At 38.5% G+C, this 23,305-nt stretch overlaps 1 protein-coding gene across 1 annotated transcript; it reads left to right on the forward strand.

Moving 5' to 3' along the window:
* Positions 1–428: 428 nt before the first annotated feature.
* PRR27 (proline rich 27) lies at positions 429–11,432 on the forward strand. Its single transcript, XM_070790976.1, has 3 exons — positions 429–569; positions 6,695–6,753; positions 10,633–11,432. Exons 2-3 carry the CDS (start codon positions 6,706–6,708, stop codon positions 11,284–11,286), a joined length of 702 nt encoding a protein of 233 aa, XP_070647077.1. The 5' UTR covers positions 429–569; positions 6,695–6,705; the 3' UTR covers positions 11,287–11,432.
* The last annotated feature ends 11,873 nt before the right edge of the window (positions 11,433–23,305 follow it).

Here is a 23,305-nt window from a genome sequence, read left to right on the forward strand (position 1 = left end):
GAATTAAAGAGGAAAGAATAAAGATGAAAGCTCTTTGAGCTTAGAAATTTCTGTGAAATATTTGCTTGTGATGGGAAGACATTGGAGGAGTTTTCATAAGCAAGTGACATTATATGATATGTATCTTTGATGAAAAGATTTGAAAATTGGAGACTTCTTCGATTCAGTAGACTACTCCAGTCCTTTAACCTTCTCATTGTACTCCATTCTATCCAAGCCCTCTTAACCTCACTTTTTTTCCTATTCAGGCTGAACACTGAAGGGTTTCTCAGAAGAAGGGTACACATGCCATATATTTTGAAAGAGTGGAAGGGGTAGAAGCTAAGAGAATTTTACTTTGTCTTCATAGAACACTCCATCCCTTAACACTCTGAATATATTCCATTCTATTTCTTATTCTCCTCACTTCCTTTCTTACAAAGCCCAGACTTCACCCTTGATTTTTTTTAAAGTATCATTTTGATAACTCATGTAACTCTTCTGTCCCTCTGCACTTAGTGCTACTGGAAAGCATACAACCATGAACTAAATTTCTACTGCTACTTCATGCAAAGCAGCTGAATACTAAAGTAAGTTTGTTTTTTAAACATTTCTAAACATGTTAGTCATGAAAGACTGCTTACCAATCTTTGTTGTCTTGGCATTAGAGTTAGCTGCCTTCTTCAACTCTCTCTAAACTCCTAATTATCTTACTGAAAAAAAAAATTACCTTTCTACTGTATTGACAAATATTGAGTTTATCAATCCTAAACACTATCCACCTCACTAGCATTACACTTCACTAACTTGATCTCAATCTGAACATAACTTTAACTGTCTCCTTCAAATCTCAAGGGCTGTGGTGATCTTTCTCTGGTTCGAAACTAATAGCTCCTCTGGTGCTTTTTAAAATTTCCCTGTACTCTATCCTGTTCAGTGTTGTTCACTGGGCAAAGTAATAAAAATGATTATAACATCTGAAACTTATTGAACAGCTTATGTGCACACTTCCCTGGTGGCTCAGATGGTAAAGCATCTGTCTACAATGTGGGAGACCTGGGTTCAATCCCTGGGTTGGGAAGATCCCCTGGAGAAGGAAATGGCAATCCACTCCAGTACTACTGCCTGGAAAATCCCATGGACGGAGGAGCCTGGTAGGCTACAGTCCATGGGATCGCAAAGAGTCAGACACAACTGAGCGACTTCACTTTCACTTTCACTTTCAATTATCTTTATAACTATTAACAATACTCTTATATTACTAATAACTCTTAATACTATTATACCTTATGGATGAGGAAATTTTAGCAAAAAAAAATATGTTGTCTTCAGGGGCAACATTCTATTTGGATCTATTGATATTTATGTCCTGGTGATTCTTACAATTGTCTTTATTTAGCTATTTCTTACTGGAAATACTCCATTTCTTTCTCCTACACAAATATCAATGCTCTCTAGGCCTCTGGCCACAGCCACTTCTTTTCAATTTCAACATATTTTTTCCTAAATCATATTGTCCACTTTAAACATTTTAATTGCCACATACAATCGGCTGATTAAAATCAGCTCTTAATTATTTAGATAAATTCAGCTCTAAATTACTGTTTCCCAAATTTAAACAGATATACCCAGTTGACTTCTAAAACCCTGTCTATATTTGTTGGCTTTCCAAATTAAAATGTAAGCAATATCAGTGGCAATGTGTAAGCAGACATCAAGTCCTCAGTAATCAAAACATTATCTGACACTTGAATGAATTCCATATATTCCATATACTCCACACCTAATATTTTATTTATTTTGTTGTTTTAGTCGCTAAGTCGTGTCTGACTCTTTCTGACCCCATGGAGTGTAGCCTGCCAGACTTCTCTAATCATGGGATTTCCCAGGCAAGAATACTGAAGAGGGTTCCCATTTCCTTCTCCAAGGCATCTTCCGGGATCAGGAACCCAACCTGAGTCCCCTGCATGGGCAGGTGGATTCTTTACCACTGAGTCATTAAGGAAGACTGATGGTAATATTTTATTACCACAGATTAAACTGGAACACAGTATTCATTGTAGCTGCTTTTTTCAATCAACAAATAATCTTCAAGGATTTGTCAAACACTATCTAGATGCAAGTTTATATTATGGGTACAGATAGATACCTAAAGGGTCTCCTATAATTGAAAAAGACTTAAAACATATGAAAGCAGGAAAACACATTACAAAACTTTGGAGGTGGATTGCATACTTATGGTAACAATAGTTAGTGACATATCTTTGTTAAGTATTTCTCTTGTAAATTAAACATCTTGACATTTCCAAGAGCATAGCAGTCAATAACAATGAATAAAGTATCCTATTTCCATTATTACAAAATAGCAAGATATGTTCTGCTCTATCTGTATTCTGGTCACCTAACATTTGTGGGTATTAGCTTGTACATAACAGAAGAGTACTCTCATGTTTGTTCATGTCTATTCTTTCCACCTGTCAAACATAATCTGCAGTTTTCCTAACTTGTTGACTCACAAAGTAATGGACTTAATAATACTAATTTTCAGTGTAACAGTCAGAAATAGAGGGTCAATGAAATTTACACGTAGGCTTTCCTGGCGGCTCAGACGGTAAAGAATCCACGCGCAATGTGGGAGACCTGGGTTTCATCCCTGGGTTGGGAAGATCCCCTGAAGAGAATTCCAACATCTATATAACTGACTCTGGTCTGATGGCTTCTTTTTATCTTCATAATTTTTTCTTGACTTTCAGTGTATCTTGTAACTCTCTTTACTGAATGTCAGACATATGTTATAGCTCAGAATAAGATGAGGAAAATATTTTATGCTTGTATATCAGCACTTTTTGTTCCTTCTTTGAGGATTTTAGTAGTGGGATTTGTATTAATTGACTCCACAGAAAGAATATTATGCACTTGAAGAAAGGATTCTCTTGCTCTGAATAAACACTGCAGCCAATATTATGATTCAAGAGTGTACCAAGCTAAATAACTTCATGTTGCTCCGATGATTACTTGAGCACTGCCAACCAGTATGATATTGTCACACGAGTGTATGTTCCTTGGTTCTTTGTCTCGTCACAACAAAGATTTGGAGCAACGGACATTAAAGCCCTTGGTGCGTCACAGCTCTCGGGTCTTGGACAAACCATGCTACAGCTCTTAGGCAAATCAGTGTTACAGCTCCATTTTATTTAGAAGATAGCAGGAGAATCCAAGACTCGAAAATAAGAGAGTGGAGGAGTACGTGGAGAGGGAGGGAGAGAGAGAGAGTGAGGGGGGAGGGCAGGGGCACGCACGCGGGAGAGAGGCCATGAGAAAGCGCTTCCTCCTTTTATATGTTTTTTTTCTCCACCTGGGCCTGCCCTATGCAAATTGGGCTTAGCCAGTAGTGCTGTTTGTTCTGCCTGAAGTTTTCACTCTGGTCCTCGGACCTTCCTTTGACCTTCCTTGTCTTTTAGCCACCGCCATTTTGGATTCCTTTTCCCTATTCTACCTACCGAACAATATCATATTGCCATTTCTTATTCAGTACTATGTATAACTGGAGATACTGTGGTCAATAATAAATTCACAGGATGGAGGGGCTCTTCTAAGTTTTAATGATTATAATTATTTTGGTAGGTAATTAATATTTGTAACACTCACAATAAACTGTGGAAAATTCTGAAAGAGATGGGAATACCAGACCACCTGACCTGCCTCTTGAGAAACCTGTATGCAGATCAGGAAGCAACAGTTAGAACAGGACGTGGAACAACAGAATGGTTCCAAATTGGGAAAGGAGTACGTCAAGGCTGTATATTGTCACCCTGCTTAATTAACTTATATGCAGAGTACATCATGAGAAACGCTGGGCTGGAGGAAGCACAAGCTGGAATCAAGATTGCTGGGAGAAATAGCAATACCTCAGATATGCAGATAACACCACCCTTCTGGCAGAAAGTGAAGAAGAACTAATTAGCCTCTTGATGAAAGTGAAAGAGGAGAGTGAAAAAGTTGGCTTAAAGCTCAACATTCACAAAACTAAGATCATGGCATCCAGTCCCATCCCTTCATGGCAAATATATGGGGAAAAAGTGGAAACAGTGGCTGGCTTTATTTTGGGGGGCTCCAAAATCACTGCAGATGGTGATTGCAGCCATGAAATTAAAAGACACTTACTCCTTGGAAGGAAAGTTATGACCAACCTAGACAGCATATTAAAAAGCAGAGACATTACTTTGCCAATAAAGGTCCGTCTAGTCAAGGCTATGGTTTTTCCAGTAGTCATTATGGATTGAGAGTTGGACTGTGAAGAAAGCTGAGCACCAAAGAATTGATGCTTTTGAACTGTGGTGTTGGAGAAGACTCTTGAGAGTCCCTTGGACTGCAAGGAGATCCAACCAGTCCATCCTAAAGGAGACCAGTCCTGGGTGTTCATTGGAAGGACTGATGCTGAAGCTGAAACTCCAATACTTTGGCCACCTGATGAGAAGAGCTGACTCATTTGAAAAGACCCTGATGCTGGGAATAATTGAGGGCAGGAAAAGAAGGGGACAACAGAGGATGAGATGGTTGGATGGCATCACCAACTCGATGGACATGGGTTTGGGTGGACTCCAGGAGTTGGTAATGCACAGGGAGGCCTGGCTTGCAGCGGTTCATGGGGTGGCAGAGTCGGACACAACTGAGCGACTGAACTGAACATAAGAAGAGAGACTATACTGTTAATTTTTAAACAATTTGTTTTTCAATTGTATTCTATACTTAAAATGAAATAAAGCATAAGATTCCTTCACTGCAATTACCAACTGATGCAAAAAAAATCAGATAAGTAGTGCATATTTGGTCTTCCCAGGTGGCTGCACTGGTAAACAAAAAAACCCACCTGCCAATGCAGATTTGATCCCTGGGTCCTGGGTTGGGAAGATTCCCTGGAGGAGGGCATGACAACCCACTCCAATATTCTTACCTAGAGAATCCCATGGACAGAGGATCCTGGCTGGCTAAGGTCCATAGCGTCTAACAGAGTCAGACGTGACTGCTGTGATTCAGTACACACACACCTAATACATATTTGCAAAGTGCGTTTTGGAATTACATTTAAACTTCGCTATTTTTATGGTTCTGAAATAAGCAAGTAACTTAAAATCAAATCAGAGAATTGATAGGTTTTTATTTTTTTAGTTTTCAGTTCAGTTCAGTTGCTCAGTTGTCGAATCAGTGATGCCATCCAGCCATCTCATCCTCTGCCATCCACTTCTCCTCCTGCCTCCAATCTTTCCCAGTATCAGGGTCTTTTCCAATGACTCAACTCTTCCCATGAGGTGGCCAAAGTATTGGAGTCTCAGCTTTAGCATCAGTCCTTCCAAAGAACACCCAGGACTGATCTCCTTTAAGATGGACTGGTTGGATCTCTTTGCAGTCCAAGGGACTCTCAAGAGTCTTCTCCAACACCACAGTTCAAAAGCATCAATTCTTCAGTGCTCAGCTTTCTTCACAGTCCAACTCTCACATCCATACATGACCACTGGAAAAACCACAGCCTTGACTAGACGGACCTTTGTTGGCAAAGTAATGTCTCTGCTTTTGAATATGCCATCTAGGTTGGTCATAATTTTCCTTCCAAGGAGTAAGCGTCTTTTAATTTCATGGCTGCAATCACCATCTGCATATCTGAGGTTATTGATATTTCTCCAGCAATCTTGATTCCAGCTTGTGCTTCTTCCAGCCCCGTGTTTCTCATGATGTAATCTGCATAGAAGTTAAATAAGCAGGGTGACAATATACAGCCTCGACATACTCCTTTTCTATTTGGAACCATTCTGTTGTTCCATGTCCAGTTCTAACTGTTGCTTCCTGACTTGCATATAGGTTTCTCAAGAGGCAGGTCAGGTGGTCTGGTATTCCCATCTCTTTCAGAATTTTCCACAGTTTATTGTGATCCACACAGTCAAAGGCTTTGACATAGTCAATAAAGCAGAGATAGATGTTTTTCTGGAACTCTCTTGCTTTTTCCATGATCTAGTGGATGTTGGCAATTTTATCTCTGGTTCCTCTGTCTTTTCTAAAACTAGCTTGAACATCTGGAAGTTCACGCTTCACATATTGCTGAACCCTGGCTTGGAGAATTTTGAGCATTACTTTACTAGTGTGTGAGATGAGTGCAATTGTGCGGTAGTTTGAGCATTCTGTGGCATTGCCTCTCTTTGGGATTGGAATGAAAACTGACCTTTTCCAGTCCTGTGGCCACTGTTGAGTTTTCCAAATGTGCTGGCATATTGAGTGCAGCACTTTCACAGCATCATCTTTCAGGATGATGAAATAGCTCAACTGGAATTCCATCACCTCCACTAGCTTTGTTCATAGTGATGCTTTCTAACACCCACCTGACTTCACATTCCAGGATGTCTGGCTCTAGATGAGTGATCACACCATCGTGATTATCTGGGTCGTGAAGATATTTTTTATACAGTTCTCCTGTGTATTCTTGCCACCTCTTCTTAATATCTTCTGCTTCTGTTAGGTCCATACCATTTCTGTCCTTTATCGAGCCCGTCTTTGCATGAAATGTGTTCCCTTGGTATCTCTAATTTTCTTGAAGAGATCTCTAGTCTTTCCCATTCTGTCAGACTAATAAAGCCATAGATACTTTTATTATTCTAAAGAAGAAAAATATGAAATATATTGTATGTTTTCTGAAACAATCAATTTATAACATTAATGTTCGTAGGGTCAACCAACATGAAGTTTCTCCTTTGGGCCTGCCTCATGTATGTTTCTTTTGCAAGGGTAAGTAAATGGACTTTTAAAATTGCAGCAATAGTATAATCATCAAATAAGTGTAGACAGCGATTCTACAATTGTATATTGTAGTTATAGTGTTGATAATGATGCATAGACATGTTAATGAGTATGCAGTTTATTGTGCCAAACTTTTCAAAAGAAATTTTCAGATGCCAAAATAATAAAAGTTGTGTAATCTTAAAATGAATAAACAGTAAGGAAAAGAAGTGAATTCAGAAAGGCAGTGGGTTGGCGGAGAATAAAATTATAGGGAACCAGAATTCCAGGCAGATGATCTTAATAGTTTACATTTTCAAATTATACAAAACTGGATTAGGCTTCCTCTGGAAGTGAAGTCCCATTGCTGGAGGTCTGATGTAGTTGTTGTTTTTCAGTCACTATGTCTGACTCTATGACCCCATGGACTGCAGCATTCCAGGCTTCTCTCACTATCTCCCAGAGTTTGCTCAAACTCATGTCCATTGAGTTGGTGATGGCATCCAACCATCTCATCCTATGTTAGCCCCTTCTCCTCCTGCCTTCAATCTTTTCCAGCATCAGGGTCTTTTTCAATGAGTTGGTTCTTTGCATTAGGCGGCCAAAGCGTTGGAGCTTCAGTTTCAGCATCAGTTCTTCCAGTAAATATTCAGGGTTAATTTCTTTAGGATTAACTGGTTGGATCGACTTGCAGTCCAAGAGACTCTCAAGAGTCTTCTCCAACACCACGATTCAAAAGTATCAGTTCTCCAACTCTCACCCTTCTTTATGGTCCAACTCTCCCATCCATACATGAATACTGGAAAAACCATAGCTTTTACCATACGGACCTTTGTCAGCAAAGTGATGTCTCTGCTTTCTAATATGCTATCTGGGTTGGTCATAGCTTTTCTTCCAAGAAGCAAGCATCTATTAATTTTGTGACTACAGTCACCGTCCAGTGATTTTGTAGCCCAAGAAAATAAAGTATGTCATGGTTTCTATTGTTTCCCTGCCTATCTGCCATGAACAGACGGGACCAGATGCCATGATCTTAGTTTTTTCAATGTTGCGCTTTAAGCCAACTTTTTCTCTCTCCTCTTTTGTATTAATCAAGAGGCTCTTTAGTTCCCCTTTGCTTTCTGCTGTCATAGTGGCATCATATGCACATCTGAAGTTGTTGATATTTCTCCCAGCAATCTTGATTCCAGCTTGTGCTTCATCCATCCTGGCATTTCATATGTTTTCCCTGGTGGCTCAGATGATAAAGCGTCTGTCTACAATGCAGGAGACCCGGATTCAATACCTGGGTCCGGAAGATCCCCTGGAGAAGGAAACCCACTCCAGTACTATTGCCTGGAAAATCCCATGGAGAGAGGAGCCTGGTAGGCTACAGTCCATGGGGTCGCAGAGTCAGACACGACTGAGCAACTCCAATATGCATAAAGGTAAATAAGCAGGGTGACAATATACAGCCTTGATATACTCCTTTTCCAATTTTGAATCAGTCCACTGTTCCATGCTCAGTTCTAACTGTTGCTTCTTGATCTGCCTAAAAGTTTCTCAGGAGACAGGTAAGGTGGTCTGGTATTGCCCTCTCTTTAGGAATTTTCCACAGTTTGCTCTGCTCCACACAGTCAAAAGCTTTAGCATAGTCAATGAAGCAAAAGCAGACATTATTTTGGAATTGCCTTACTTTTTCTATGATCCAGAAGATGTTGGCAATTTGATCTCCAGTTCTTGTACTTTTTCTAAATCCAGCTTATACATCTAAAAGTTCTTAGTTCACATACTGCTGAAGCTTAGCTTGAAGGATTTTGAGCATTATCTTGCTAGGATGTGAAATAAGCACAATTGTATAGTAGTTTGAACATTCTCTGGCATTGCCTTTCTTTGGTATTGGAATGAAAACACCTTTTCCAATCCTGTGGCCACTGCTGAGCCTTTCAAATTTGCTGGCATATTGAGTGCAGCACTTTCACAGCATCATCTTTTAGGACTTGAACTAGCTCAGCTGGAATTCCATCACCTCCTCTACCTTTGTTCTTACTAATTCTTCCTAAGGCCCCCTTGACTTCACACTTCGGCACGTCTGGCTTTAGGTAAGTGATCACACCATCATGGTTATCAAGGTCATGAAGACCTTTTTTGTATAGTTTTCTGTGTATTCTTGCCACCTCTTCTTAATCTCTTCAGCTTCTCTTAAGTCCTTGCTGCTTCTGTCCTTTATTGTGCCCATATTTGCATGAAATTTTCCCTTGATATCTCCAACTTTCTTGAAGAGATCTCTAGTCTTTCCCATTCTGCTGTTTTCCTGTATTTATTTGAATTTTTCACTTAAAAAGTCTTTATTATCTCTCCTTTCTTATCTCTCTGGAGCTCCATAATGAATAACCATAGTGAATTAACTTTTTCCTTTGTTTTAGAAATGCTTCCACTTTATTGATGAGGTAAAACTTTTTTTTTTTCATCTATGTATAAATGTATTTCGGAGGAAAGGGAAACCCACTCCAGTATTCTTGCCTAGAGAAATCCATGGACAAAGGAGCCTGGCAGGCTACAGTCCATGGAATTGCAAAGAGTTGTACATGACTGAGTGACTAACACGCACAGAAATGTATTTGTTTCTACCTTGAAGTATATTTTACATTTTAAAACTCTCTGATTTTTTGTATGCAATTTTGTGACTAATATTGCTGTTAAAATATCAATCCTATTAAACTCATATTTGATAGAAAAATGTTTATTAAGTATAAATATATTTGTGCTCGACATATTTACTGTAAGAATTTTATTTCTTTTCAATGAACAAAAGCATTAAGCAAGTATATCCCCTTTATAGTGGATATAAGTTTTGCTATGCCCAGGTTTCCTTCTCACGCTTTGACAAGATTTTATAACAATATTGTACTGAGTTTACTTCAACAAAATAAGTGATGAATCTGAGAAGATTTTGCCTATATGAAAGCATAGCAGAAGAAAGCATGATCTAGGAATTAGTAGCAGGAGGAGTATGTCCCAAATTGTTAGGTGACTTCTGTGCAGCAAATACTCAAAGTATCCCTATGTAGCACACCAAGACATTCATCAGTTTACTGCCATTAGAATTTTTGTTTAGTTCTTTGTCATTTTTGCCTTAATTCTGATGACAGGAGAGTGTTAAGAAAATAACAATAATATCTACCCACAAGTACGCAGTAGATCAACACAACAATCTATCAAGGAAAAGCCAAGACATATGATCCAGATGTGTACAGTTTTAACCAAATACCATTAGACATATGGCGAAGGAACAGAAAATAATTTTAAAAATGAAAACAATATGGGATACTACTTTTAATTTCTTACAAGAATTAAGATTTTAATCATAAGAATTAGAACTCCCTGATCACAATATGAATCATTGTTATGTGTCAGTCTCTGTGAACACTCTGAATGTCTATTGCTTGTGTATCATGCATCTTACCTTCATGATCCAGGAGCAAGTATTTTAACTCAGTAATTCAGGAATGGACCCTAAAATTGGAAAGAATATTATACACAATATTAAATTTTAATGAAGAAGCTTCCTACCTGGGAGATAGCAACCCTGGCACAAGCAAAAAAACCTTGTCTGTTCTATCCACGTGGACACATGGCACATGGACAGCACAAAGTAGCCACTCATTTGATTCTTTTAAAAAGTTTTTGAAAATCCATCAAGAAAGACAAAGTATCCCAAACCATTGAGGAACAATCTACATTCATTGAGAAGTTATATTGCAAAGTCTTTAGTCCCTGGGGATTTTGTGATAAGCCCAAAAGATTATATAATATAATCTTTACTTATTAAATGTCATCACAGTCATAAGTAATATAGAGATAGGATGGAGGTAATCATCTTTAATTGACTACTTTGCTCTCCTTTAGGATTACAGTGACAACATAGGCAGTCCTTACCCAGTTAACCCATCTGCAAGTATTTCTTACCCAGTTATCCCATCTGCAAGTATTCCTTATCCATTTAACCCATCTGCAAGTATTTCTTACCCAGTTACCCCATCTGCAAGTATTCCTTGTCCAGTTAACCCATCTGCAAGTATTCCTTGTCCCATGCCAGACAGAGATTTCACTCCTCCTGTCTATCTTACAAAGACTAACCTCCCCAATGACCCTGCAGTACCCTCAAATCCCCTGGTTTTCACTGCTCTTGGAGCTCCCCTCTACAGTATTGCTGGTCTTCCCATATCTCCTTTTTCCGGTCAACTTCCTCCTACTGGGGTTTTCCGCCTTGTTCCTGTCTCAAGTAGACCTATAGGACCTTTATACTCACCTAATGAAGCTGCACCTTCTGCAAATACATATATAGTTGAGATTCTTGTCCCACCTACTACACCCCCACATACTGTCCCAGATGTCCAACCACTTACTATCACAGAGCCTGATGAAGCCGAGCCTGCAGCAGATGCCCTCGCTGCCCCAGAACCTCAGTCCTCTATTTCTTTTGACCGGGTAAGTGGCCTCAGTCTTAGTCCTGTGATGCATGAGATTTATAGTAGCAGGAAAGAAACAGTCTCTCTATAAACAAACATATATCCACTGAGATATTTTGAACAGCTTTTTTGAGATAGGATATAAAAAAAAACTACCAATACTAAAAACGTATACTTCGATAAGTTTGGGCATGTATATACACACCCATGGTTTGTTGGCATTGCTGACTCAATGGACATGAGCTTGAACAAACTCAGAGAGATAGTAAAGGACAGGGAAAGACTAGCTTGCTGCAGTTCAAGTGGTTGCAAAGAGTCCGATTCGACTTAGTGAGTGAAGAACAGCAATGAAAAAAAACACCAAGATAAGACTATATTCACAATAGCCGGAAGTATCCTACTGTTTTTTTTGTTGTTGTTGTTGTTTGTTTGTTTTAAATATTCCCACACTCCCCTTTTTCTTGTTCTTGATGTATTTTCTGTTGGTACAGATTGGTTTGCAATTTCTGGGATGCTGTATAAGCAGAATCATACTGTATATACTCTTTTGTGCCTGGATTCTGTCACTAAGCATAATTATTCTGAGATTTATCCATGTAGTTATACATATCAATAGTTCAGTCTCTTTTTTTGCAAAGTTATGTTACATTATATGGATATATCATAATTTTTACCCATTCATTTGTTGATGAACATTTTAACTTCCAAGCTGAATACCATTTATACCATTTATTTATATCCAGTTACATATTGCATACAATACTGGCTTAAATTGCTTAGTTCAATATTCAATAAAACTGATTAGATGGACAGCCTTGCCTTGCTTCTGATATTGAGGGAAAGAATTTATTCTAGGATATCATTAGGTTGGTGTGATTTCCGCCTTTATTTTTTTAAGTTTTTTTTTTTTAATTTTATTTTATTTTTAAACTTTACATAATTGTATTAGTTTTGCCAAATATCGAAATGAATCCGCCACAGGTATACATGTGATTTTCACCTTTAGTAAACAGGAATGGAGAAACATTTTGATCTAAGGATAATTTTTCCCATTGCAGAGATCAAATCATTCTGAGTGCTCAGCCATATGACCTGTGAAAACTAAGCTTTTTTACTCTGGCTGTGTGATCAAGGGCTTCCCAGGTGGTTCCAGTGGTAAAGAACCTGCCTGCCAATGCAGGAGATATAAGAGATGCAGGTTCCACCCCTGAGTCAGGAAGATCCCCTGGAAGAGGGCATGGCAACCCACTCCAGTATTCTTGCCTGGAGAATCTCATGGACAGGGAGTCTGACAGGCTACAATCCATAGGGTTGCAAAGAGTCAGACACAACTGAAGTGACTTAGCACGCATGTGTGATAAAAATGTTTTTTCCTGCCAGATACTGTGCCATTTTGAGCACTAGATACTTTTTCATCTTTTCAGATGGCTCTTGACCTGACCTGAGGTAGTATCATCATATCTCAGGATAACCTATTTATTTATTTATATTGACTTATAGTTGATTTACAATATTATATTAGTTTTAGGTACACATCATTGTGATTTGATATTTTTAAAGATTATATTCCATGTAAAGTTATTACAAAACATTGATTATATTGCCCTGTGTGGTACAGTATATTCTTGTTGCTTATCTATTTTATACATAGTAGTTGGTATCTCCTAATCCCATACCCCTATCTTCTCCCTCCCACCTTCCTTCTCCCCACCAATAACCACTAGTTTGTGCTCCATAATTGTCTTTTTTTGTTTTGTTATATACAGTATTTTGTTTTAATTTTTAGATTCCACATAAGTTGATAACACAGAGACTTTGTCTTTCTCTGTCTGACTTATTTCACTAAGCATAATACTCGTAGGTCCATTCACATTGTTGCAAATGGCAAAAGTTCATTCTTTGTTATAGCTGACTAGTATTTGTATATGTTTGTATATATATGGAGGGAATGGCAATCCACTCCAGTATTTTTGCCTGGAGAATCCCATAGACAGAAAAGCCAATAGGCTACAGTCTGTGGGGTCGCAAAGAGTCAGACATGACCGAGCTACCAATATATATGGGGTTTCTCTGGTGGCTCAGATGGTGAAGAATGTGCCTGCAATGTAGGAGATCCATGTTAACTCCCTGGAATGGGAGGATCCCCTAGAGAAGGGAATGGTTATCCATGCCAGTATTCTTACCTGGAGAATTCCATGGACAGAGGAGCCTGGTGGGCTACAGTCCATGGCTGACTAATATTCCATTGTGTATATACATACAGGTAATCACACCTTCCTTATTTATTCATCTATTGATGGACATGTACCTTGCTTCCATATCTTGGCTATTGTAAATAACGCTGTTATAAGCATGCTATGCTATGCTAAGTCACTTCAGTCTTGTCCGACTCTGTGCGACCCCATAAACGGCAGCCCACCAGGCTCCCCAGTCCCTGGGATTCTCCAGGCAAGAACACTGGAGTGGGTTGCCATTTCCTTCTCCAGTGCATGAAAGTGAAAAGTGAAAGTGAAGTCGCTCAGTCATGTCCAACTCCTAGCGACCCCATGGATTGCAACCTACCAGGCTCCTCCGTCCATAGGATTTTTCCAGGCAAGAGTACTGGAGTGGGGTGCCATTGCCTTCTCCATTATAAGCATAGGATAACCTTTTTAGATCTTTGTATCTATGTCTTTGTCTTCCTCTTTCCTTCAGATTCTCTACTCTGTGAATTTTAGCTATCTTGGTCTTCCTAGACTCCCGGCTCCATCTCCCTTCACTAAGGCCTCAAAACAATGCAAGCAGTAAGCTAAGACAATCATAAGGTTCATTTCCTCTGCTTCTTGTCTCTTAGGGATTGCTGTTCTTCATAACTGATATTCAGATCTTGAGAAATAGTTGCTTCTCATATTTTGGTATTTTTTAAGTTCATTTCAGACAAGATGGTATACTCAGTTTCTGTTACTTATTTTGACCAAAACTATAAGGCAATGGCACCCCACTCCAGTACTCTTGCCTGGAAAATCCCATGGATGGAGGAACCTGATGGGCTGCCATCTCTGGGGTCGCACAGAGTCGGACACGACTGAAGCGACTTAGCAGCAGCAGCATAGTCCTCTAAATTTTCTTAAAAACTATGATTTAAAAAAAAAAAAATAGAAGCCCTTTGTCCCTAAGTTTTAGAGCTGTGGCTATTTTAAAAAAGGAAAAGAAGAATTTCAAAGTACATGGAAGATACTCTGAAACCTGGGCACAGGCTACAGACAAATGAGAGCTTAAATTCAACAGTGAATAATTTCTAAAGTGTATTGCCACTAATTGGATAATGGCACCCCACTCCAGTACTCTTGCTTAGAAAATCCCATGGATGGAGGAGCCTGTTAGGCTGCAATCCATGGGGTCGCTAAGAGTCAGACACGACTGAGCAACTTCACTTTCACTTTTCACTTTCATGCATTGGAGAAGGAAATGGCAACCCACTCCAGTGTTCTTGCCTGGAGAATCCCAGGGACGGGGGAGCCTGGTGGGCTGCCATCTATGGGGTCGCACAGAGTCGGACACGACTGAAGTGACTTAGCATAGCATAGCATTAGCATAGTAGTTGTTTCCTAGAAGGAGGTAAAGCTTTGCTTCTTGTACCCTTATTCCTGATAGAGATCAGGATCAAGTTAAATGCTTGCATGGAACTGCTCCGCAGAAGTTTGAAGAGCCATCCTTATGCTCCAATGCTCTACATATTAACATGTTCCTTTAGTATGTTTCTTTAACACAAAGCACTCTCCTTCCATCAGTCTATATACACACTTACAGTTCATGACTCACGTGGAGATAAAGAGCTATTTTAGAAAGTATGGGTAAAAAGAAATAAGACTTCAGAAAAGTGGGCCTTGAAAACACTGCTAAATGTCTTAGACTGTTTCCTATATCCAAAGGAATTTATTTACCTTTATTACATAATTTGACCAGTTCTTTGTTTCCAAAAGCTAAGTCTGATAGCAGTATCAGTTCAGTTCAGTTCAGTTCAGTTCAATCATTCAGTCATGTCTGACTCTTTTCGATACCATGAACCATAGCACCCAGCCTCCCTGTCCATCACCAACTCTCGGAGTTTACTCAAACTCATGTCCATTGAGTAGGTGATGCCATTCAACCATCTCATCCTCTGTCGTCCCCTTCTCCTCCCACCTTCAGTCTTTCCCAGCATTAGGGTCTTTTCAAATGAGTCAGCTCTTCGCATCAGGAGGCCAAAGTATTGGAGTATCAGCTTCAACATCAGTCCTTTCAATGAACACTCAGGACTCGTCTCCTTTAGGATGGACTGGTTGGATCTCCTTGCAGTCCAAAGGACTCTCAAGTGTCTGCTCCAACACCACAGTTTAAAAGCATCAATTCTTCAGCAACTCAGCTTTTTTATGGTCTTACTCTCACATCCATACATGACTATTGGAAAAATCATAACTTTGATTAGATGGACCTTTGTCAGCAAAGTAATGTCTCTGCCTTTTAATATGCTGTCTAGGTTTGTCATAAATTTTCTTCCAAGGAGCAAGCATCTTTTAACTTCATGGCTGAAATCAACATCTGCAGTGATTTTGGAGCCCAAGAAAATAAAGTCTGTCACTGTGTTCATTGTTTCCCCATCTATTTGCCATCAAGTAATGGGACTGGATGTCATGATCTTAGTTTTTTGAATTTTGAGTTTTAAGCCAGCTTTTTCACTCTCCTTTTTCACTTTCATCACAAGGCTCCTTAGTTCTTCTTCACTTTCTGCCATACTGGTGGTGTCATCTGCATATCTGAGGTTATTGATATTTCTCCTGGAAATCTTGATTCCAGTTTGTGCTTCATCCAGCCCAGCATTTTGCATGATGTACTCTGCATATAAGTTAAATAAGCAGAGTGACAATATACAGCCTTGACATACTCCTTTCCCAATTTGGAACCAGTCTGCTGTTCCATGTCCAGTTCTAACTGTTGCTTCTTGACCTGCATAAATATTTCTCAGGAGGCAGGTAAGGTGGTCTGGTATACCCATCTCTTTCAGAATTTCCACAGTTTGTGGTGATCCACACAGTCAAAGGCTTTGGCATATTCAATAAAGCAGAAATAGATGTTTTTCTGGAACTCTCTTGCTTTTTCGATGATCCAGCACATGTTTTCAATTTGACATCTGATTCCTCTGCCTTTTCTAAATCCAGCTTGAACATCTGAAACTTTCCAGTTCATGTACTGTTGAAGCCTAACTTGGAGAAGTTTCAGTATTACTTTGCTAGAGTATCAGATGAGTGCAATTACATGGTAATTTGAACATTCTTTGGCATTGCCTTTCTTTAGGATTGGAATGAAAACTGACGTTTTCCAGTCCTGTGGCCACTGCTGAGTTTTCCAAATTTGCTGGCATATTGAGTGCAGCACTTTCACAGCATCATCTTTTAGAACTTGAAATAGCTCAGCTGGAATTCCATCACCTCCACTAGTTTTGTTTGTAGTGATGCTTCCTAAGGCCCACTTGACTTCACACTCCACATTGTCCGGCTCTTGGTGAGTGATCACACCATCATGGTTATCTGGGTCATTATAGTCTTTTTTGTATAGTTCTGAGTATTCTTGCCACTGCTTCTTAATATTTTCTGCTTCTGTTATGTCCATACCATTTCTATCCTTTATTGTGACCTCATTCTTTTATCCTTTCATAAATCTTTTCCAATTTGACTGTTATAAATATTCACTAGACAGGAAAATGGCAAGGCTTTATTTGACTGTTAACCACATCAGGATTTCTGCTAAGATGACATCAGTGCTTACAGTAGAATTGAAGACCTAATGTGATAGCTTTTACTATTGTTGGTGATGCCTCTTAACAGTAGCTATTACAAAACAAATTTAAGGCTTAAATGTTGAGTTAAACCTTTTCTACTGTCATATTCTTTGAGGTTTTTATTTTACTATTATATAAGATAAAAGAGTATTTATTAGTGAATCAGTTCAAGGTATTCCAAAATTTTTTTTATTTTATTTATTTTTTAAGTATAAATTTATTTATTTTAATTGGAGGTTAATTACTTTACAATATTGTATTGGTTTAATACAAATTTAATACTTTCATATTTTCAATAAACATTTATATTTCTTTCCTTACTATATTAATGACAATTCATAACAGGTAAAAGAAGAGTACTACTTTTCTACAAAAGTTTTTTAAGACAGAGAAGGAATTCTACTTCAAGTCATTCAGTATCAGGAGATTGGTGATCTGATCCCAAGACTCCCACACAAAATACTCTATGTAATATATGCATGCATGCAAATAAATCATAACATTGAATTAACATTGCATTTTAAAATTGTTATGAGAATGCATAATAGCTATAAGAAGATAGAGGAAAACAAACTTGAATCTCTTAAATGTGACTTCTAATAGTAGCATGGATTTATAGATAACCATTCAATATAGTCCCTTAATGTTAAAATCATAATGCAACAAGAGGAATTTTCTATAGCCATTTGATACTTTTTATACAAAACTAATATGTTATCTTTCTTTTTCAGGAATAATTGGAACAAGAATCACTGAAAGCTAAAAAAATTTATTTTCTTTTCAAAGACTACCATTCTGTTACATTAAAAATATATTTCAATAAAAAACATTTAAATAATCAGTCTCACCATACAGGTTTGTTTGTGATTTTTTTCATTGGATTTAATTTATACAGAAATGATATTTATGGTTTATTTTTTTTTCCAATTCACAATTTTAAAAGGTTACTTCTTAACTATGTAAATAATAATTGTCAGAGATTTAAACATCTGATGGCAATATGTGCTTTTCTTTTGAATAAACCCTATATAAAAAATACAACACAAAAATAATTTTTTTATTTTTTGTTTCCAATTTGTTTCTTCTGAAAGTAAACAGAAAGTATTTTGTTAAGGAAATTAAAATGGAGGAAGTCTTGTTCAGCCTTCAGAAGTAGGAGAGCTGACTTGCTTCTGACCTGTCTGGACACTGTCTGGATTCCATGCCTATCTGTAAGCACAGCAAATCAAGTGGTACTTTAGATAAGAAAGGGAATAGGTCTTAAAATTTGAGTCCCTGAGGGTCTGGCCAATCCCCCAGAGGTCTAATGAAATCCTTTGACTTACAGAGTGAAACACAGTATTTTAAAAAGATTAAAGTAAAACCAGAGCTGCATTTTTGTGCACAATCTGGTAAAGACAACACTTTGTGGCCTGGGGTAATAAGTGGGAGCTCTTGAAATTGCAATCCGAAGTCTCACCCATGGGATGGATGCACTGCCTGGGACCCTTTCCTGTCGGGAGCGGTGTTAGGCATTACTGACAAAATGGAGGCATGGTCCCCAGCCCCCTCTCCTCATTCCGCAGGCACGGATCCCGGGATGAAGGAGTTAGGCCTTGTAATTCTGACTTGTCTTTTCCTCTCCTCAGCTGAGTTGACTGAAAAGGAATATTAAGGTGCTTATTGGTCTTGAGAAGAGCATGAGAAGGCACAAAGCCTTCTGCAGCATTGCTCAGAAAATAATTCATAAAGTTGATCACTGACATTTGTTCAAGGACTTTTACAAAAGAGTGTTCCAGGATGAGCACATAGGCCATAGCTTGAGGCCATGGGAGGGATTGATATCTGAAGCCTATTTGTGAGGAAAATGTTTATGGCAAAGGAGTTTACTGAATTTAGGGCTTAGAAATAATTAAAATAGTTAGAAGTTAAAGATTTAAGGAATGTTGTACAGTTAGCATATTTTACTATAGCTTATAGAAGTTAGGAATTTTTAGAGACGCTATAGCTAGAAGCTTTTTTAAGAGATAGTGAGCTCAGGATATTATGGGCAAACAGGATTTAGGAAGATAAGTAGTAAACTGAGGAATGTAGCATGAGTTACAATGTAATCACAAGTTAACTATAGGACACATTAAAGGAGGTAGATAATAGATGATAAGGCTGATTCTGAGAGAATCACTGAAGCAGGAACTGTTTGAAGAGCAACAATGATTTATGGAGATAATAAATCTGGGAGAGGGGGAACTGAAAATGTCAAAGCTCTGGCCTAATGTTTTTGTAAAAGTATAAAAGAGAACCTTAAACTTGAAATAAACAGGCAGTCCATAGAAAACTGAGAGAAAATAATACAAACTAACATGAAATTAAGCATAAGTGTGCCAATTTCTTTTGGTTATTGCAACAAATTACAAAGTTGGTGGCTTAAATAAATAATTCATTCCCTCACATTTCAGGAGGTCCAAAATTAAGTTGACTGGGCTGAAATTAATATGTCACAGGGTCAATGGTCCCTTGATACGCTTTTGGGGAGCTGTGACCCTCCCAGTTTCTTTCTATAGCTATTAGCATCTAGTAACTTGTGGCTGCATCATTCTAATCTTCAGGGAATAAAGCATCAAGCCTCTGTCTGATTATTTTTTACAGTATTTTCTCCCATGTATGTTTTCAAATCTTACCTTTAAAAGGTATATGTGATTGCATTTGGGGCTTCCCAGGTGCTCAGTGGCAAAGAATCTGCCTGCCAATGCAGGAGACACAGGAAACCCAAGTTCAGTCCCTGGGTCAGGAAGTCCCCCTGGAGGAGGAAATGTCAACTCACTCCAGTATTCTTGCCTGGAAAAGTCAATGGACAGAGGCGCTTCGCAGGCAACAGTCCATGGGATCACAAAGAGTCGGACACAACTAAAGATTGCATTCAGGGCCCACCCAGGTAATACAGTATAATCTCTCCATTTTTGAACTCTAAACTTAATCACATCTCTCAAAGATGTTTTTTTTTTCTTTTTTGCCAAATAAGTTAACATTCAAAGGTTCCAAATATTAGAACAAAGAAACCTCTTGGGGAGGCCCCAGAGGCAATAGACAGAATTCAGATTGGAGTTAGATATCAAGTTGATGAGAGAATAACTCCTTGTTAAATCACCCTACTCAGACATGGGAAGGAAGGTATTTGAGCAATGAATAAAACCTTTGGCAAACTCATAACTCTGTATGTTTAAATATATATATCCTTATAAGTCAGATTCTAGTGAAGTCGGTTTGAATCTGAAAATCAAGAGAAAGAAAATGAAAAAGGCTGAGATCCTACAAACAGAATTGGCCCTACATGAAGCACAAAGAAAGGAACTTAAGGAGTAGATTAAGGGGTACAAATTTTTATGTATAAAATAAGCTACAAGGTTATATCTTGCAACACAGGGAATACAATTAATATAATATTTTTTTAAAGCGTAAATCACAATACACCTGTAACTTCTATAATATTTATATCCTTTATACTTCAATTAAAAGAAACATAGCAAAACATACTAAAAACAAGACTTTCATTTTTTAAAAAAATGAGGAATAGGTTAACATATTTAAAAACTCACCTGGGACTACTTACAAAGAGAGGAAGGAAAACTGAAGACAGAGGACCCTGGAGCCATGTCCCTTGGCTTGTGGAGGGGTGATGGCAGGAAGTATGGACTGGCTGCTAGTGTGATGACACAGGTTACCAGTAGCCTGGAAAATTCAAAAGCTAAGAAAAAGTTTTGAAGTTTTGATTCGTTGGGGCCAAATAAAACACAAACTTTGACATCAGTAGAATTTTGACTTCAGGAAATAGTTAAGGATGATTCACAGAGTACTAGTTAACAGAAACACCGCATCCTAAGTCAGGGCCCCGGCTGTAACAACTGTTAGCTTCAGGACATTAGCCACTTAACCACTTTAGGACAAACTCTCAGCTGTTGAAAAAATAGCTGCATAATAATCTCAATCCTTTAAAAATATTGTTGTCTCTAAAATCACAATATCTAAAAGAATTGATATAGTTAAGTTATTGTAGCCCAGATGCCAGACCTCTAAATCATCCAGTAACAAAGCCTGAACGCAGGGGTTCAGTTCAGTTCAGTCACTGGGTTCGTGTCCGGCTCTTTGCAACCCCATGAATTGCAGCACGCCAGGCCTCCCTGTCCATTACTAACTCCTGCAGTCCACCGAAACCTATGTCCATCGAGTCGATCATGCCATCCAACCATCTCATCCTCTATCATCCCCTTCTCCTCCTGCCCTCAATCTTTCCCAGCATCATGGTCTTCTCAAATGAGTCAGCTCTTTGCATCAGATAGCCAAAGTACTGGAGTTGCAGCTTCAACATCAGTCCTTCCAATGAACACACAGGACTGATCTCCTTTAGGATGGACTGGTTGGATCGCCTTGCAGTCCAAGGGACTCTCAAGAGTCTTCTCCAACACCACACTTCAAAAGCATCGATTCTTCAGCGCTCATCTGTCTTTATAGTCCAACTCTCACATCCATACATGACTACTGGAAAAACCATAGTTTTGACTAGACGGATCTTTGTTGACAAAGTAATGTCTCTGCTTTTTAAAAACCAGCTTGAACATCTAGAAGTTCATGGTTCGCTTACTGCTGAAGCCTGGCTTGGAGAATTTTGAGCATTACTTGACTAGTGTGTGAGATGAGTGCAATTGTGCGGTAGTTTGAGCATTCTTTGGCATTGCCTTTCTTTGGAATTGGAATGAAAACTGACCTTTTCCAGTCCTGTGGCCACTGCTGAGTTTTCCAAATTTGCTGGCATATTGAGTGTAGCTCTTTCACAGCATCATCTTTTAGGATTTGAAATTTTGAATTTTTAGGATGGTTTCAATAGAGCTAGGGAAAAAACTGCAGTGAAATTAAGTAAGTTTTTCTGCAAGGAAATGAGTCATGCCTGATAGTAAAGAAGCAGCGTTATGATTAGTTGGTTGTAATTGTGGCTAAAATCATCAAATAATTATGGAAAAGAGTAGATTCACTCAAACAAATACAAAGGAAAATCAGGACAATGCACATGATAAGGGGATTCAAGTAGGATCTGCATATCGTTTCATTTCCATCCAATAGTGTTATTAAATGTTCATAGATGCAAATGAATTTTCACATTAAAAGATATGAAATGTATTTTGTATTGTCTAATTTCAATCCCTGCCACCTCATTATAAGCTCTATTGTATTATAAATTCTTACTGAAGAAAGGAAATAAAGCCTACAATGATGGCTCTAGAAAAATATCAAAAGCAAGCTTCATACTTTAAGTAGGGTGATATATATGGAGAAGAGGTACATGCCACCACTTTAATTTTGTGCAATATAATTTCTAATATTTACAATAATCCGTGATCCTATGTGGTCCTATTTAACACAAACCAAAAGATTTAAGTCCTTTACCCTACATAAAAAATCAATTTCCCAGACATTCAATTATCTCAGTTGTTTCTCTAAGATGCCCTGCAAATCCTCCATACACCTAAATTACACATCAAGACACAGTAATATAAATAGTTGGCATTTATTTGCCTAATTTAGAATGAAATGATGCTTACCTCAGGATACATGTTTTTTAGCAATCCGAAGGGTTAAGAGCTCAACATTCAGAAAACTAAGATCATGGCATCCGGTCCCATCACTTCATGGCAAATAGATGGGGACACAGTGAAAATAGTGGCTGACTAGTTTTTGGGCTCCAAAACCACTGCAGATGGTGATTGCAGCCATGAAATTAAAAGACGCTTACTCCTTGGAAGGAAAGTTATGACCAATCTAGATAGCATATTAAAAAGCAGAGACATTACTTTGTCAACAAAGGTCCATCTAGTCAAGACTATGGTTTTTCCAGTAGTCATGTATGGATGTGAGAGTTGGACTATAAAGAAAGATGAGCCCTGAAGAATTGATCCTTTGAACTGTGGTGTTGGAGAAGACTCTTGAGAGTCCCTTGGACTGCAAGAAGATCCAACCAGTGTATCCTAAAGGAGATCAGTCCTGGGTGTTCATTGGAAGGACTGATGTTGAAGCTGAAAACGCTAATACTTTGGCCACCTGATGCAAAGAAATGACTCATTTGAAAAGACCATGATGCTGGGAAAGATTAAGGGCAGGAGGAGAAATGGATGACAGAGGATGAGATGGTTGGATGGCATCACCGACTCAATGGACATGAGTTTGAGTAAACTCCAGAAGTTTGTGATGGACAGGGAGGCCTGGAGTGCTGCAGTTCATGGAGTCGTAAAGAGTTGGTCACAACTGAGTGACTGAACTGAACTGAACTGTAGGGTTAAGAAAATGA

The sequence above is a fragment of the Bos indicus genome, chromosome 6 (assembly GCF_029378745.1).
Source record: "Bos indicus isolate NIAB-ARS_2022 breed Sahiwal x Tharparkar chromosome 6, NIAB-ARS_B.indTharparkar_mat_pri_1.0, whole genome shotgun sequence".
Taxonomy (NCBI): Eukaryota; Metazoa; Chordata; class Mammalia; order Artiodactyla; family Bovidae; genus Bos; species Bos indicus.

What these genes read in the sequence shown, in the direction of transcription:
- PRR27 (XM_070790976.1), top strand. Translation starts at nt 6,706, where the DNA reads ATGAAGTTTCTCCTTTGGGCCTGCCTCATGTATGTTTCTTTTGCAAGG. An exon ending in TGTATGTTTCTTTTGCAAGG is followed by an intron (nt 6,754 to 10,632) that starts GTAAGTAAATGG and finishes GCTCTCCTTTAG; the next exon opens with GATTACAGTGACAACATAGG.